At 37.2% G+C, this 16,993-nt stretch overlaps 1 protein-coding gene across 1 annotated transcript; it reads right to left on the bottom strand.

The window, feature by feature from the left end:
- Positions 1-6,915: 6,915 nt before the first annotated feature.
- Positions 6,916-15,261, bottom strand: LOC127432381 (progestin and adipoQ receptor family member 3-like). Its single transcript, XM_051683374.1, has 7 exons — positions 15,095-15,261; positions 12,612-12,804; positions 12,366-12,528; positions 11,861-12,016; positions 11,567-11,764; positions 11,338-11,428; positions 6,916-8,205 (listed from the first exon to the last, which is right to left on the bottom strand). The coding sequence occupies exons 2-7, from the start codon at positions 12,794-12,796 to the stop codon at positions 8,066-8,068; spliced, it is 933 nt and encodes a 310-aa protein (XP_051539334.1). The 5' UTR covers positions 12,797-12,804; positions 15,095-15,261; the 3' UTR covers positions 6,916-8,065.
- Between the last annotated feature and the right edge of the window lie 1,732 nt (positions 15,262-16,993).

Raw genomic sequence — 16,993 nt, 5'->3', positions numbered from 1 at the left:
TTTCAGTGTGCAGGTATGTCTGTAATCCAGTAGGTGGCAGTCAATTACATCTTAATGGTAACATTTGTAATGCTTGCAAATGTTACATTATGATTTATGATGTAAATGTGTATAAGAAAATATGAAAATGTATTCCAAATACTTTTTCCTCTGTCGTACTTTACTGCTTAAAAAATCTGGGATTTGGTAAAAAGAGAGTCTTCAAAGGTACCACTCCCTAGTATTAAGCATTTCTTCAGTTTTGCTTTTGACTAAAGTAGAAGACATCCTAAGCCTTCTTTAAAGGTATGATGTTAGGTTATGTGTGCTTGGATCATAATTAAAAGTGTCAAGAAATGGAAAATTTCCAAAAGTGTCCCACTTTGCCCATATTCACCCAGGTATATCAAAAACTAAAATTAATTTGTGACCATTTATATTTTTATTTTATTTAGTTTTGGAATTATGAACAAGTATTTTAGTTTCAGTTTTTTCTAATAATTTCAGTTTTTAGTTTTATTTTAGTTAACAAACATTTTTTAATGTATTTTTAGTTTCAGTTTTCATTAACTATAATAACACTGGTCTGATTAGTAGGTAAAAGTTATTTCCACGTTCTGGTGGTTGGGAGCAGAGGTATTCAAGCCATAAGATACTTTTTGTAAAATGAGTTAAAAAGTAATGGAGATCTATTGAAAGTTGCATTTTTAAACTTTGATGAGTTATAAATATGACTCTTCATGTGCTCTCTAGTCATTTACATTTAGAGAACATGTTGATGTATTGTGTTCCCTTCAATTGATTCCTTAAATTTTCTTTAGTTGGTCTTAAAAAAGTCTTAAATTTAGCTTCATAAAACCTGCAGAAACCCTGTCTGGAGCATCTGTGAGGTCCAAGCAACAGCTGTGTGCATCGATTGCGGTCCCAAAAGTAAGATTTTGTACTCTGGGGAAATTATTTTCATGAGATATAGTTTGCATCAATGGTAATATTACATTTGTGCATAAAACATTATACTGTATATGCCAAATATATATTTATTTTCTCATATTTCAGATTTTTATGGCCATCAATCCAATAGTATGCCTAAATTGACACAATGTGCATGTTTTCAAACAGTCTGCAGAGATGTGAAAGCTCGGATTATCTCCATTATTGTCCATAATCAGCACCTTTGATAAGTTCTGTGAAAGACAACTTGACCTCTTAACCATGTTTTCTCTTTTCAATTAGTCTTCAGACAGAAAAAGAACAATTCACTGGTCTAATCCCTAATGGTACTCCATCAAGACAATAGCCATCGGATTACAACATATTTCAGAATAAGATTAAGACATTTTGACCCTCTTATGTCAAAACTACACAACTAAGACATTTGATGGTATCATCAGGGGATTAACGGCTGGTCAAATTTTCACATGCAGAACAACATGCATTGTTCTGGGATTTTAATATCTTTCGAAGCAATATCTCACGACCGAGAGTGCTGTAGGCTGAATATCAACATGACTGTGATTCAGCTGCAGATAATCAAGTAATTTCATGAAAGGAGTATCATACCAATTGATGAAGTACACCAAGCACAAAAATCTGCTATTAGGGGTTTTGCAATCTTAAATATATTAATTCAAACTTATTATTAATACATATATATGTGAGTGATGATGGTGTATTTTTATCAATATTTTAAAGAAGTATAGGCCTATGCATTTTTAAGTTTGATGTTTTCATGTTATTTTTTTACAGAATAGTGGGCTGTATGTCTGTGTGTAAAGAGAAGTTTTCAAAGAAGCCAAGTTCAAAAGTTTTTTTATTCTATTAACAGAAAAGTTATATTATTGCAATGTCTTACATTTTATTGACAGGAGGCCTTGATAACTCACAGTGAATTCAGAAACAGTAGGTTGATTTTCTTTAAGTAAAATCGGTCTGTGCTTACCGAAATGCAAAACACTGTCCCCAGTGGCCAAAGAGGTAAGTGTTGTTGCGCGTATTTGCACGTGTGAGCTCCATTTTCCAGGGTGAAATGTCCACAGAGGGGCGCCAAAAGTGAGTTTAGCTGAAAAGGCTGTAATACAGTGAAGAGGAATGCATATTTTATAAACTGTACTCCCTAATCATCAATGTAGTAAAAATGTAATGTTAGAGGGAAAAATGCAACCTCCAAATCTCACTCATCAATGGTTATGCGAATGCAATTAGTTCTAATTTCAACATGGTATCCGATCCCCAGTTTCCCATTCTGCTGATGCAACGTGCTTCCAGTCCACAAAAGAAGGTAAACATGCTTAAGGCCAATGCAAAAATGTCAGATAGGAGATGCCGCTTGTTGGTGAGTGGGAATAATGTTGCTGATCCTAGCATACCTGAACTCTCAGAAACAACTTGCCGACTTGCCGTGTGAATGACCAGACATCCCTGGTTTTTGACGTCTGTCCCCAACTGGAGCTGTCCCCAGAAATGTCCCTGTTTTTACTGCGCTTTCAAAACAGTCCGATAAGTGAAAATACATGGCAAGAAAACCGCTATTGAAGCCTACCGGCAACAAGGTTTACTGTGTGATGTTTATTCTGACCAACAGAGGGGGCTGCTCGCTATAGCTGCTTTAAGTCTTTCGTCTTCCTTTACTGATTACTTGTTCGCGCCAGTTTTGCTATTAAGAACTGAACCAGGGAGCAAGCGCAATTGAAAAGAATCATCATCATCATTATCAGCTTTGAAATGAGGCACATACTAGCTATGTTATATAAATAAGTTATACTGGTATGTATTATATAAAATGTATGAATTTAAAATAAGAATACAACATTAATAACATGGAAAAATAAATGAAATGTATAAAAAAGTATCTGCAAAGAACAACAATAAATGTAAGTCAGCACATTACAGCACAGATTATATTGTGTTTGCTGGGAAACAAGCGACTGAAAAGAAGCAACATAATGCATAAGAGTTTATCAAAATTAAAGGTATAATTAAGAAAAACAGGTCCATTGGAGACACCATATAAGATAACTGATACAGTTAGGTAGTGTAATAATAATAATAATGATTATTATACAATATTAAATATCTTTGTGTCATGACTACAAAGTAGAAAAAATCCCCAACATTATGAGGCATCTATGAGGGGTAATCAGCCCTTCAGAAATTAATTTCAGGCCCTGATATAGTACATAGTGTAAGTGTTTCATATGATTTCAGTTGTAATGCTGAGGGAAATGGTAGTCAAGTGAGGTAATTTCTTTTGAAATTCCTCAGCCAGATTGCCGGCAAGCAAATTAGTAGCCTACCGTCTTACTTGTAAGAAAGTGCCAGGTAAAGGTGAAGGAAAGGAGGAGAAGAGAAGGAACTGTTGTAAAGAGTATGACCAAGAGCAGGTCCCAGTCAGCTGCAATAGTTCCTTTATTCAATCATTGTTTATATATGTTTGTTTAGTTCACTTTTGCCACAATGTCATCTACTGTATACAGTGTAGAAAAGAATGAACTCATATGTAACAGAAAACAATTAAAAACTATCAACTTTACCTCCGTATCAGAATTTCAGTGAGACATATTCAACAGTGTATGATATACCATAGTTCATCACATTACTACATTCACCATGGTCAAAATACATAACATCTGAATTGTCACACTTTTTTAATTCATAGCTAAGTAACGTGAAATTTCAATTACATATTTACCACTGAACTAGAAATGTCCCTGTTTCTCATTTCAGAAATCTGGTCACACCTTACGTGTGATCATGTTGGCAATTTTGGTTTGAAATGTTCCACCCTTACACATTCTCTCCTGTCACAAGTTCAAATCTCAACATATCATTTTTTGTTAATTTAGCTTTATTGGCACATGGAGACATTATTTGCCTGATAGAATTTTAAAAATCTAGCAGAAATTTATTTATAAAATCCACTTTCCAAATGGACAAAATGTGCCTGTTTTAACCAAATGTATCAATTACAGTTGTTCTGATGTTATAATTAATAATAATAATAATTCCTTACATTTATATAGCGCTTTTCTAGGCACTCAAAGCACTTTACATAGTATAGGGGGAATCTCCTCAATCACCACCAGTGTGCAGCATCCACCTGGATGATGCAACAGCAGCCATAGTGCACCAGAACGCCCACCACACATTAGTTAGTGGAGATGAGAGTAGAGTGATGTAGCCAATTCAGGGATGGAGATTATTAGGAGGGCATGATAGATTAGGGCCAATGGGGGGGGGGGGGATTTTGGCCAGGACACCAGGGTTATACCCCTACTCTTTACGAGAAGTGCTCTGGGATTTGTAACGACCACAGAGAGTCAGGACCTTGGTTTAACATCTCATTCAAAAGACGGTGCTTTTTTACAGCATATAGTGTCCCCATCACTATACTGGGGCATTAGGACCCACACAGACCACAGGGTGAGCACTTCCTAATACTACTTCCAGCGGCAACATTAGTTTTTACCCAGGAGGTCTCCCGTCCAGGTACTGGCCAGGCTCACCCTGCTTAGCTTTAGTGGGCACCCAGGCGAGAGCTGCAGGGTGATATGGCTGCTGTTGAGTACAACAGTACGATTGCGATTCAAGCAGATATGATATACAGGTGCATCTCAATAAATTAGAATGTCATGGAAAAGTTAATTTATTTCAGTAATTCAACTCAAATTGTGAAACTCGTGTATTAAATAAATTCAATGCACACAGACTGAAGTAGTTTAAGTCTTTGGTTCTTTTAATTGTGATGATTTTGGCTCACATTTAACAAAAACCCACCAATTCACTATCTCAAAAAATTAGAATACATCATAAGACCAATAAAAAAAAAAACATTTTTAGTGAATTGTTGGCCTTCTGGAAAGTATGTTCATGTACTGTATATGTACTCAATACTTGGTAGGGGCTCCTTTTGCTTTAATTACTGCCTCAATTCGGCGTGGCATGGAGGTGATCAGTTTGCGGCACTGCTGAGGTGGTATGGAAGCCCAGGTTTCTTTGACAGTGGCCTTCAGCTCATCTGCATTTTTTGGTCTCTTGTTTCTCATTTTCCTCTTGACAATACCCCATAGATTCTCTATGGGGTTCAGGTCTGGTGAGTTTGCTGGCCAGTCAAGCACACCAACACCATGGTCATTTAACCAACTTTTGGTGCTTTTGGCAGTGTGGCAGGTGCCAAATCCTGCTGGAAAATGAAATCAGCATCTTTAAAAAGCTGGTCAGCAGAAGGAAGCATGAAGTGCTCCAAAATTTCTTGGTAAACGGGTGCAGTGACTTTGCTTTTCAAAAAACACAATGGACCAACACCAGCAGATGACATTGCACCCCAAATCATCATAGACTGTGGACACTTAACACTGGACTTCAAGCAACTTGGGCTATGAGCTTCTCCACCCTTCCTCCAGACTCTAGGACCTTGGTTTCCAAATGAAAACTTGCTCTCATCTGAAAAGAGGACTTTGGAACACTGGGCAACAGTCCAGTTCTTCTTCTCCTTAGCCCAGGTAAGACGCCTCTGACGTTGTCTGTGGTTCAGGAGTGGCTTAACAAGAGGAATACGGCAACTGTAGCCAAATTCCTTGACACGTCTGTGTGTGGTGACTCTTGATGCCTTGACCCCAGCCTCAGTCCATTCCTTGTGAAGTTCACCCAAATTCTTGAATCGATTTTGCTTGACAATCATAAGGCTGCAGTTCTCTTGGTTGGTTGTGCATCTTTTTCTTCCACACTTTTTCCTTCCACTCAACTTTCTGTTAACATGCTTGGATACAGCACTCTGTGAACAGCCAGCTTCTTTGGCAATGAATGTTTGTGGCTTACCCTCCTTGTGAAGGGTGTCAATGATTGTCTTCTGGACAACTGTCCGATCAGCAGTCTTCCCCATGATTGTGTAGCCTAGTGAACCAAACTGAGAGACCATTTTGAAGGCTCAGGAAACCTTTGCAGGTGTTTTGAGTTGATTAGCTGATTGGCATGTCACCATATTCTAATTTTTTGAGATAGTGAATTGGTGGGTTTTTGTTAAATGTGAGCCAAAATCATCACAATTAAAAGAACCAAAGACTTAAACTACTTCAGTCTGTGTGCATTGAATTTATTTAATACACGAGTTTCACAATTTGAGTTGAATTACTGAAATAAATGAACTTTTCCACAACATTCTAATTTATTGAGATGCACCTGTAACTAGATATTTGTTTATGTTTGCTCCACTAATGAATATAGTTCCAAAAGAAGCAGTCAAAACAATTGCAATGCAACCTATCCAATCAATTTGTTGCCTGAAACCAGGGACTGAAAACGTCCCACTGAATGAAAACAAAACCGAAAACTAACTAAATGTTTTGTAGAACGTAATGGGAACGAAGTCCCTTTCAATTGCTCCAGAGTGAAAACTTTATTTTGAAATGTTGGTAACCGGATAATAAATGGTTAATTTCATTCTGATAATTTTTATTTTTTTCATAAAAACCAAAGTTTAAAGTGAAAGTTTTCAGATTTACACCATTTCCTGTTGCCCCACAAATTAGGCTTCTCTCTCTATTTAGTTGAACATGAAAAGCATGTGCTTTGATTCTGAAGGAAACTGCTGCATCACACATTTCTTTGGCTTACTGCATGTTGTGGATTTAACCTTCTGTGACATGTTGAACCATTTAGACAACTATATATAATTACTACGTATACATGCATGTTTAATCCAGATAAAAGGAATAATATCCAGGTAAAAAGTTTCCAAGTCTTCACTGAATTATTGCTACATATGATGCATTAATACAGATTTGATGCTGCCATGTTCTGACCAAGAAGCAGATCTGTTATTAAAACAAATAATTAAAATAAAATTATTTAATAATTATTTAATGTTTCAAATACAATAATTCGGCCCACACAAGATGACATACAATCCAAACGTGCCAAAGCTTGTGTGCATGCATGCAGGAGAGAGAGTCTTTTATTTTGAGCTTGTTTTTCCTGACCAGGTCCCTTTTTTCTTGAGAGATCTGGTAACACTGCAGCTGGTAAATCGCACCCTTAGCATAGAGTACTGTCATTTAAAAAAAAGAACATTATTAACCCCTTCTCTAATTTCTTTCTAACAGGTTACCAATTATATAGGAGGAAGAGGAACGCCGGAACCAGACACTCAGAATGAACCAAAATGAGAACCGTTTAGTTTTTAGTCCGTGCCTGGGACTAACTTTTGTATAAATAATGCATCACGTAGAAACAAAATCATTTTAATTTAGCATCAGTATTTAGATATTCACATCATTCAAAACAATTAAAATCACAAATAAAGACAAAGAGACAATCAGAGTATGTAACCAAGTAAAGTAACCAACAGAATATAAAAAAGGCTGCAATGAAGACAGTCATTCAAAAAGGCTCTGTATTGACTGCCTAGATACAAGATTTTAGTCAATTAAGTGCAAGTATAGTGATTTATATCCCTATTTTGCATACAGTACAGTCATGCTTGCTTAGTCATTTTAATCTTAAAACCAGTTTCTAGTGCGGAAAATATACCGTAGATGAACTCAAATGCACAGAATACCTACAAAACAAGTCCCTTTAACAAAATACAAAAAAATAATAATAAAAAAAAAAAAAAAGTCGCAAAATTACAGTATTAAACCATACAATTCTTCAGCTGCAGAACAGTGATAGTTCAGGTCATTTAAATAATGGACATTCCAGCAAAGTGAGGTGATATGGTACAGAATGTGCACTTACTGTATACCCAAATAATACCATGTGTAAAAGGCTCAATAGCAAACAGCACAAATTGTAACAGGCAAGCACACTATTTGTTCAGCAGATAAAATGTACATTTGAAACATTTGTTCAGGCAGAGGAAATTAACTGATTGCAAAAAACGTTCGTGATATTCATTGCATGTAACCCATGGAGTTGGAAGGCAAATGAGTTTCATTGAGCGATTCTAGTAGTACACACAACTTAAAATAATGCCAACCAAAAACAAATGCATTCATTGAACATAAAGGCTCAGATCATTTTGTAACCATGTTGTCAGAATATAAGATGAACATACATGGAGGTTTATGTGGTCACATTGACATGACATGTTTCATCCACTTCTGTAGTCAGTGCAGGGCTGATTATGTCTGTAGTTCATGATGTAGACCGCAGTCTGGTGCCACCAGTAGAACATGACGACAACCAATATGTGCCAGAACTGATGACTGGCACCCAGATAATTCAGCTGGCCTGTGAGGACAGGAAACAAATAGGCATCTAGATATTTATTCTGACAATGATTTGGTGCATTCTATTTTTTTTTTTTTATGTGAAGACACAAATGTAAGCAGAGGGAAAATAGAAATATAGATAGGGAGTGTCTGTATTTTTATTTTATTTTTTGACTGTACAACCAAAAATAAGATTGGATTTTGGATAAGAAATTATTATAAATTACAGTGAAGTACCCATCACGTAATTATAATGGATTATTAAATTCTGTAATCAATACAGTGGATTTTCCTTTTAAAATTAATGTATCAATGCAATTTTTTGCCCTTAGTAACAAACTTCTAACATTATCATTTGAATACTTTTCAGACATGTGGGTTGAAAAAAAAATAAAAAATGATTAGAGATGGGAATCCTAAGGAATTTAATGATTCTGGTTCCTTAACGGTTCCATTAATGATTCCTTTAGTACTTTTAAGGAAGAAATATTTGGAAATAAGAAATTGGAAATAAGCATTCACTGCCCTCAGCAACCTGTTGTCCAATGATGAGATTGTTTCAGATTTCAACAGAGCAAATAGGACAACTAAGAAATTAATTCAGTCCAATTCTTGCAAAAGACGTGTTTACACAAAGTTTTTAGAGGCAGAAATGCAATCCAATTGATACTAACATTATTCTAAAACCAAAAATGCGAGAACATTTAATTGATTAATTTACTCTTTTAGAAAATTCCACTAATTACAACTCCTGTGCATCTTTTAACTACACATTGTCATATGAACAACCAGTCAGTAATTGCACTGCCTGGTTGAAGTCTAACAATACTTAAGTTATATAACACAGTAACAGTTCATATTAGGGGCCAAGCACCTACTGTACCTGTTAGTTTTCTTTTTATTATTCCTTTCATGAAGTCTATGGCAGCCCATAGAACCGTACATAGGAAAGTTATTAAATTTGGCACGCTGATAGAGGACACTCTCAAATGTAACTGACACAAATTTGGGGTCTCTATAAGCAATTTTTCCACCCATTTAGATTCACCGCCATTTTTATTTTTCCGAAAAACCTACTTTTTCGAACTCCTCCGAGGCCGTATGTCTGATTTGCCTGAAATGTTGCATGTATTATCTAGGACCACTGGAGACAAAACTTTAATAAAAGCTTTTTGATAAACCCAACGGTTCTTGTATAACGCTTCAACGAATTCTATAGCGAGCACGCCAAAATGGACGCGAGGCTGTATTTTCACAACACTTTGGTGTATTATAACAAAACACTGTAAATGTCATCGCTATCATGACTTGAGGGTACTAGCACAGTTTTGAGACCACACCACTTAGTGGTCAAGAGATATAAAAAATTGCTATTTTTCCTTAACCTATAGAGTAAACAGTTTTCCTAAAAATTTATTTCCACATAGCGAGACTACGTTGTGAAATTTTAAGTAATTTCAAGCAATAGAAAGTCTGATTTTTTTCATTAAATAGTTTGTGTCCAGGAGTGTAAGTAATTCATGTTTTTGAGACGTTATAGACATTACAGCTGATTTTCTATAAAGCTAAATAAATAATTCAGATTAAAAGTAATGGCCAGCATCATCAAATCACTGCCAACCATGTAAAAAAAAATTTTGCATTATAAAAATCTGAATCTATGTGTTGATTATCATTGTCACATGTCAGTCAAACATGTTGAGTGGTCCAAACATCATCTGCAGTATAAAATTAAACTTTTGACCAGATGTTAGAAGTGAATGCACTAGTCTGCATAGGAAAGCTATAGGATGCTCCCTTGCTCCCTAATTAGTGAATGACTTAACCTCCAGTCTGCTGTCTGTCTTCACTGGTCTCAGAACAGTTCGAAATGCAATTTATTTTTATCCTAACTCCATTTACAGCCTCTGAGAGCAACATATTCCAGCTTTTGGATATGTCCATTCATCCTCAATGTGATAATGCACAGTGAATGTATTTTTATGGAAAGCTAGTCCTATTGTCCACGTACGTGGACATTGTGTTTAACAGCGTGCTGTTTCACAATAAATTGATGCATTTTTTTAAATCGCATATCGGATGAAACTAGAGACTCTACTCTTTTGACTCAAACAGGTTTTAATGAAAATGTAAGCTGGTTTCTTACCAGATGTAGTTTTGTTGCCATTTCTCTGAAAGACAAACTCGGCTGAGATTGTCAACATGTTGTTTTGTCACATGACTTGGTGTGCTGAAAATGTAACCCTTTAATGACAGCCTAGATTCTCCTGAAGTGAGATCAGTTGGTTTAAAAAAAAAAAAATTTAGTGAAGCCAAAACGTAATGTCCACGCATGTGGGCGCAGGTCTCACAAGGTTAAATAGTTTGGCCTAATATTATGAGTCTGGTCTCTTTAGATTCCTTGGGGCATACAGAGTGGAACAATACCCAATTTTCATATGTTGGTTAAATTGCTGTATTTTACAAACGCAGTGACATATCATTACTAAACTTGGTAGGCATCATCGGCACTAGGCCTTAAGGGTACCTAAAAAGTTTGGGGCCAGTGCCACCTTGTGGTTAAAATTTATAACAATAACCTGTGACTGCTCTCTTTAAACTCCTTGGGTCATGCAGAGTACATGGATACCCAATTTGCCATGGACGGCCATACTTCCTGTCAATCATTTTTAATTTAATTGAAATTCTACTTTTTAGAATTCCTCTTAGGCCGTAAGTCTGATTCTCACAAACGTTGTCGTATGTCATCTAGGGACACTCATGACAAAAAGTTACTAAAAGCTTTTCGACAGACTATACGGTTCTCGAATAGCACACCAACAAATTAGATGTCAAGACGGCAAAAAGCACGAAGCTTTGTTTCATTGTCACCAAGCCCTGTCTGTACCATATAAATTTGGTGACAGCACCACATATTGGTCAAAAGTTATGAATTGTATTGTAATACTAGTCGCGCTGTAGATTCAGTAGTATTTTCATAGGCTACGATGTTCCATCAGCATTAATGGAAAATTGCATGTTCGGGAAATGTAATCTAACCAAAAGCCATAAAAAAAATGGAAACAGTTCTGAACAAGAATGAGTTCTCGGATCCCATCTCTGTAAGTTATAGTTTTTAAAAATAGTATAGGAATAGCATATATGAAATCACCTGGGAAGTAACGTTCTGGGATTTTACTGACGTAGAAAAGGAACGCTGATGCAGCAATCAAATACATGATCATGACACGAGGAAAAAACACCTGCAAACAGAGACAGAGAGAGGGAGAGAGCTTATTATGAACTGTACAGATTAAGTAGCATGATTAATTATGTCCATATATTTTATATTTTCATTGTGTATTTAATAAGATGCATGATACAATAAGTAAGCTTATCACTTGTACGATCTCGACACCAAATCCCCCGTTGAGCCAGACCCAGTGGCAGGCTGGGATGACGCCGTATCCAGCCACAGAGCAGAACATGACAGAGCGCAGCTTCTTCCACTGCTGTGTGAGGTAATGTGGATGAATCTGAGCAGCAAACACAGCCAGGATCAAAGCCAGCACCGTCAGCAAATACACCTGCCTCCAAAACTGTGTTCAAAAAGGAAGGGTTTCCATAATAAGCATAAGCAACTACAATATATACTCGTAAATTAAGCTCACTCCATTAAAACACGTCTGTCATACACTGTTGCAGTAGAAGGCATAGAAGACTCCAGGCACATAGCATCCCAATATCCCCACAGATATTCCAGTGTAGTCCAGTGCGAGCCAGCGGCGACATGTCTTCTCTGAGCGGTGACAACAGAACAAGTGGTAGCCCACAGAGCACAGCATGCACACCTGATCACAGAAAAAAGTACAATTCACACATTAATTCTTTTATAACTTGTACAACAAACCCTAAATAAACTTTATTAATACAATATTTTTTAAAATTTTCATAGGGTGCATTTTTTGTTGAATGTTGTGCTGATAACCAAGTCAAAATTGCAATGTAACCTTACACTGGTTTACAAAGCGATTCTGATTTCTACCATACAGTATTTTATATTTTTAACTATCTGCCCTTAGTAACGGCCACTCGAGTTAAAGTAGCATCTAAGCACATACATGCAAATATTATACAAGTTAATGTGACATTAAAAGGCTTCCATAAAGTTATATTTCTTTCCCTACATTTGTGTATTACCTGAAAACAAAAGAGTCCTATCGAATAAATCACATAGTCCTCTCGGGACGCCCCTGCAGACGGCAGAACTGTGGCCATGTTGTTCACCCCCAGTGAGAAGAACAACAGGAACCCAAGCAGATGACTCCAGATGTTTACTGTCTCATTCGACAGAATTAATATACTGAGGGATGCAAGAAACGCCAAGTAAATCAGTGTTTTCTGACAACAATCCACAATATATAGAGAGGAACACAAGAAATCCACCTTTTGAGACACAGCTTTGATGGCAGGTGTGCTCTGTATCCATCAGTGATGTACGGATTCTCTTTCAGAAACACTGGGATCTGTTCATAGGTGTACAAGCGGATCCCTCTTGGCACAATCACAGGCCAGTACTGGTAGCTGCCCAGCTCAATGTAATGAGTGCTCTTGAGAATATTCTGAGGCATCTTGGTGGCTGCAGGAACAAGGAAGGTATATTAACCCTTAATGCATCCCTCGGGTCTTTAGTGACCCGGGACCTCATTCCACCTCCTTTACCTCATCCATTTTTTTTAATTTATGCCCCCACTTCTTAAATATTCCTAAACCGTTCTCGTATGAATCGTCTAACAAAAAAAAAAAAAAAAAAATATATATATATATATATATATATATTTTTTTTTTAAATGGCCAAAGTTGCAAAAAAATAAATAAATAGAATTGTTTGATTACCAAAAGTGTAGAGGGTCTTCAATGACCCGAGATGTGTAATAGTTTCGTAATATATATTTCCATATAAATCATATTTTTATGACTATTTCATATATACTTACATTTACTCTCACAGGATATATATTTCTTTGTTTATTACAAGTCAAATGAGTACTATACTCATACAAATTACTGCTATATCACGTCAATTTTATGAACAGTGGTGGTGAATTATCAGTATCCCAAATGCGTGTCCACATACATATTATACATGTTATTTGTTACTTAAGGTGGAGCTGATGTTTCAGTGACTGACTTGATTTACATTTGTCATTGCTATTTGACAAAGAAGCAACGTGGAATTAAACTATAGCAAGTGTAACACATGAACAGTTTGATTTGGCTATTGTCATTTGGGTGTACTTCTGAAAATAAGTAAGTTGTACATCTATATAGACTCATTTAGTGCCTGAGAAAATACATTTGTGTATTTTGTTATATGTAGCTCAATCTACAGTTTTCCTGAGCAAGCACTAGGCAGCGTCATGATGTAAATGCCTGTTTTCTGTTTCTGGTCTCAAGACACAATGTAAAAACTACCGAAACGAGAGAACAACAATTGAAGTGTTATTTGGAGTCAAAATTAATTTCAGGATCAAGTTGTGCAGTTTTTGGCTGTCATAACAACTCAAATAGTTAATGATATCAATGTTACTAACCTCGGTACATCGCTTCATGTCATCAACACTCAGGTGAGGGACTTTGTGAAGTATAGGCACTATACAGTCACATGTTTTTTGACAATTTTTACAAATGTAATACTTTGGGGCCTGGATAGCTCAGCAAGTAAAGACGCTGACTACCACACCTGGAGTCGCAAGTTCAAATCGAGGGCGTGCTGAGTGACTCCCTAAGCAACCAATTAGCCCAGTTGCTAGGGTGGGTAGAACCACATTGGGTTAACCTCTTGGTGGGGCATGTGGTGAGTTGTGCGTGGATGCCGCGGAAAATAGCGTGAGCCTTCACACGCACTACGTCTCCGCGATAATGCGCTCAACAAGCCACGTGATAACAAGATGCGTGGATTGATGGTCTCAGACGCGGAGGCAACTGAGATTCGTCCTCCGCCACCCAGATTGAGGCAAGTCACTACGCCACCATGAGGATTTAGAGCGCATTGGGAACTGGGCATTCCAAATTGGAGAGAAAAAAAAAAAAAGTAATACACACAAAGATACACACTAAGAATATACATCAATGCGAGTGGAAATACTGGAGACCGGAAACTGAAAACAGGCAAAACGTGGAACACTTCCGCATTTAGGAAAAAGGTGGATATGTGTTTGACAGCCAGTTGCTTGAAATTACAGTGTGGAAGTAATGAATCCCGTTCTGTCATTTGTTGCATCATCTCTTTGATATATGAAAACATTTTTTTACAGAATATATTCTATTCTATTATTTTGTAAGTATCATAAAAATGATTTGAATGTTTTAAACTATCTGGGCATTTTGTAGATTTATTTGTGATAGATATAAGTACTAAAATTTCACTAAAAAACAGAGGTATGTAATAATGTTTGGATAAACACCCATGCATTTAAGGGTTATTTGTGCTGCCAGTGCCAGCCTAGATAACAGTTTTGGACATCATAGGAGCGTTTGGATCTCCAAAGCACATATGATGTCCAAAACTGCTCTCTAGTTAGGTTGGTCATTAAAGTTTCAGACACAGCTTAACTGTCAAGAATTTAGAATGAAGCAATAAGGTAAACTTCGTTCAACTCAAACAGGACCGTATCCTGAATTGTTGGGTTACTGAGATAACAATAGAAATATATTTTCTTTTAAAGATAATATAACCCACATACAACCAAACAAGCAGTGCATTCCTATTTATGCCCGAACACGTCCTATACATATTGAAGAAACATATGAATGTTTCGTTTCAATTGGCCAGCTGTCCTGTTACGAGGAAGCAGTGAGCTTTAATACATGATTAGATTAAGTTTTTAATCCAATAGTCCTTACTGTAATCACAGTAAACATCTCACCTTAAAGTGAAGACCTGTCGGCTATCCCATTCAGACTTATAGCTCCCCAAATTTCTACTCAACAGAATATAAGCGTCATGTTGTGGATGAGCCCGCTAGCCGTCCAGCTAAAGGCTAAACCAGTTAAACGTGTGACAGTAAAATCCTGCGACACACACACACACACACACACACACACACACACACACACACACACACACACACACACACAGAGAGAGAGAGAGAGAGAGAGAGAGAGAGAGAGAGAGAGAGAGAGAGAGAGAGAGAGAGAGAGTGAGTGAGCGCGCGCGCGCGTTCTCTCTTTAATAACAAATACCTTTATTTACATGGATATAGTATTATAAACAGTAAAACACGAAATGAAAAGAGAAAATATGCATGTTTCATCAATAGATAGATAGATAGATTGCAATCCCAGTTAATCCCAAATAATGCTGTAAAATTACTTTGTTCATTGTTAGTTCGTGATAGGTAATGCACGTACTAATGTTAACAAATAGAACCTTATTGTAAAGTATAAAAAATTTTAAAAAATTAAAAATAAATAAAAAAATTACAAGAAATGTTTGTTATAGAGTGGTGCATTATCCTATTAATTTTTCCTCACCCCAGAACTTTAAATCAGGTAGCAAAACTGAGGCATCAGTTTTCCCTGTTTAGAAATGTACTGATAAATTGTTAATTTGACTGATCTAAATCAGTCGTCTTATTTTCTTAAGTGTTTCTTAGTTTTATTATTATATATTTAAACAACGTTTCTGATTCTAGATCCCCTTATACTTCTCGACAAAATAATCTCTTAAAGTGTAAAAGATTAGGATTATCATTTGGAATATCTAGACATTCTAACATGCTATTCAAATATTAAACAGTCTGTTTATTGTGTCATAATAATCCCTGATTGCTCACATAAGATTCAAGACACATACACTATATTGCCAAAAGTATTCGCTCACCCATCCAAATAATTGAATTCAGGTGTTCCAATCACTTCCATGGCCACAGGTGTATAAAATGAAGCACCTAGGCATGCAGACTGCTTCTACAAATATTTGTGAAAGAATGGGCCGCTCTCAGGAGCTCAGTGAATTCCAGCGTGGTACTGTGATAGGATGCCACCTGTGCAACAAGTCCACTCGTGAAATTTCCTCGCTACTAAATATTCCACAGTCAACTGTCAGTGGTATTATAACAAAGTGGAAGCGATTGGGAATGACAGCAACTCAGCCACGAAGTGGTAGGCCACGTAAAATGACAGAGCTGGGTCAGCGGATGCTGAGGCGCATAGTGCGCAGAGGTCGCCAACTTTCTGCAGAGTCAATCGCTACAGACCTCCAAAGTTCATTTGGCCTTCAGATTAGCTCAAGAACAGTGCGTAGAGAGCTTCATGGAATGGGTTTCCATGGCCGAGCAGCTGCATCCAAGCCATACATCACCAAGTGCAATGCAAAGCGTCGGATGCAGTGGTGTAAAGCACGCCGCCGCTGGACTCTAGAGCAGTGGAGACGCGTTCTCTGGAGTGACGAATCACGCTTCTCCATCTGGCAATCTGATGGATGAGTCTGGGTTTGGCGGTTGCCAGGAGAACGGTACTTGTCTGACTGCATTGTGCCGACTGTGAAGTTTGGTGGAAGGGGGATTATGGTGTGGGGTTGTTTTTCAGGAGCTGGGCTTGGCCCCTTAGTTCCAGTGAAAGGAACTCTGAATGCTTCAGCATACCAAGAGATTTTGGACAATTCCATGCTCCCAACTTTGTGGGAACAGTTTGGGGATGGCCCCTTCCTGTTCCAACATGACTGCGCACCAGTGCACAAAGCAAGGTCCATAAAGACATGGATGAGCGAGTTTGGTGTGGAAGAACTTGACTGGCCTGCACAGAGTCCTGACCTCAACCCGATA

Source organism: Myxocyprinus asiaticus, chromosome 42 (genome assembly GCF_019703515.2).
Source record: "Myxocyprinus asiaticus isolate MX2 ecotype Aquarium Trade chromosome 42, UBuf_Myxa_2, whole genome shotgun sequence".
In the NCBI taxonomy this organism is placed as follows: domain Eukaryota; kingdom Metazoa; phylum Chordata; class Actinopteri; order Cypriniformes; family Catostomidae; genus Myxocyprinus; species Myxocyprinus asiaticus.
Note: the sequence above shows the minus strand (reverse complement) of the source record. Positions and strands in the feature narration are given on the sequence as shown.

Bases quoted from the DNA above. Each gene is read 5' to 3' on its own strand.
- LOC127432381 (XM_051683374.1), bottom strand. From the start codon at position 12,796: ATGCCTCAGAATATTCTCAAGAGCACTCATTACATTGAGCTGGGCAGC. The intron at 11,429-11,566 runs GTGATAAGCTTA...CTCTGTTTGCAG, and splicing joins TTGGTGTCGAGATCGTACAA to GTGTTTTTTCCTCGTGTCAT. The intron at 8,206-11,337 runs GTGATTTCATAT...CTGTCCTCACAG, and splicing joins CCCAGAACGTTACTTCCCAG to GCCAGCTGAATTATCTGGGT.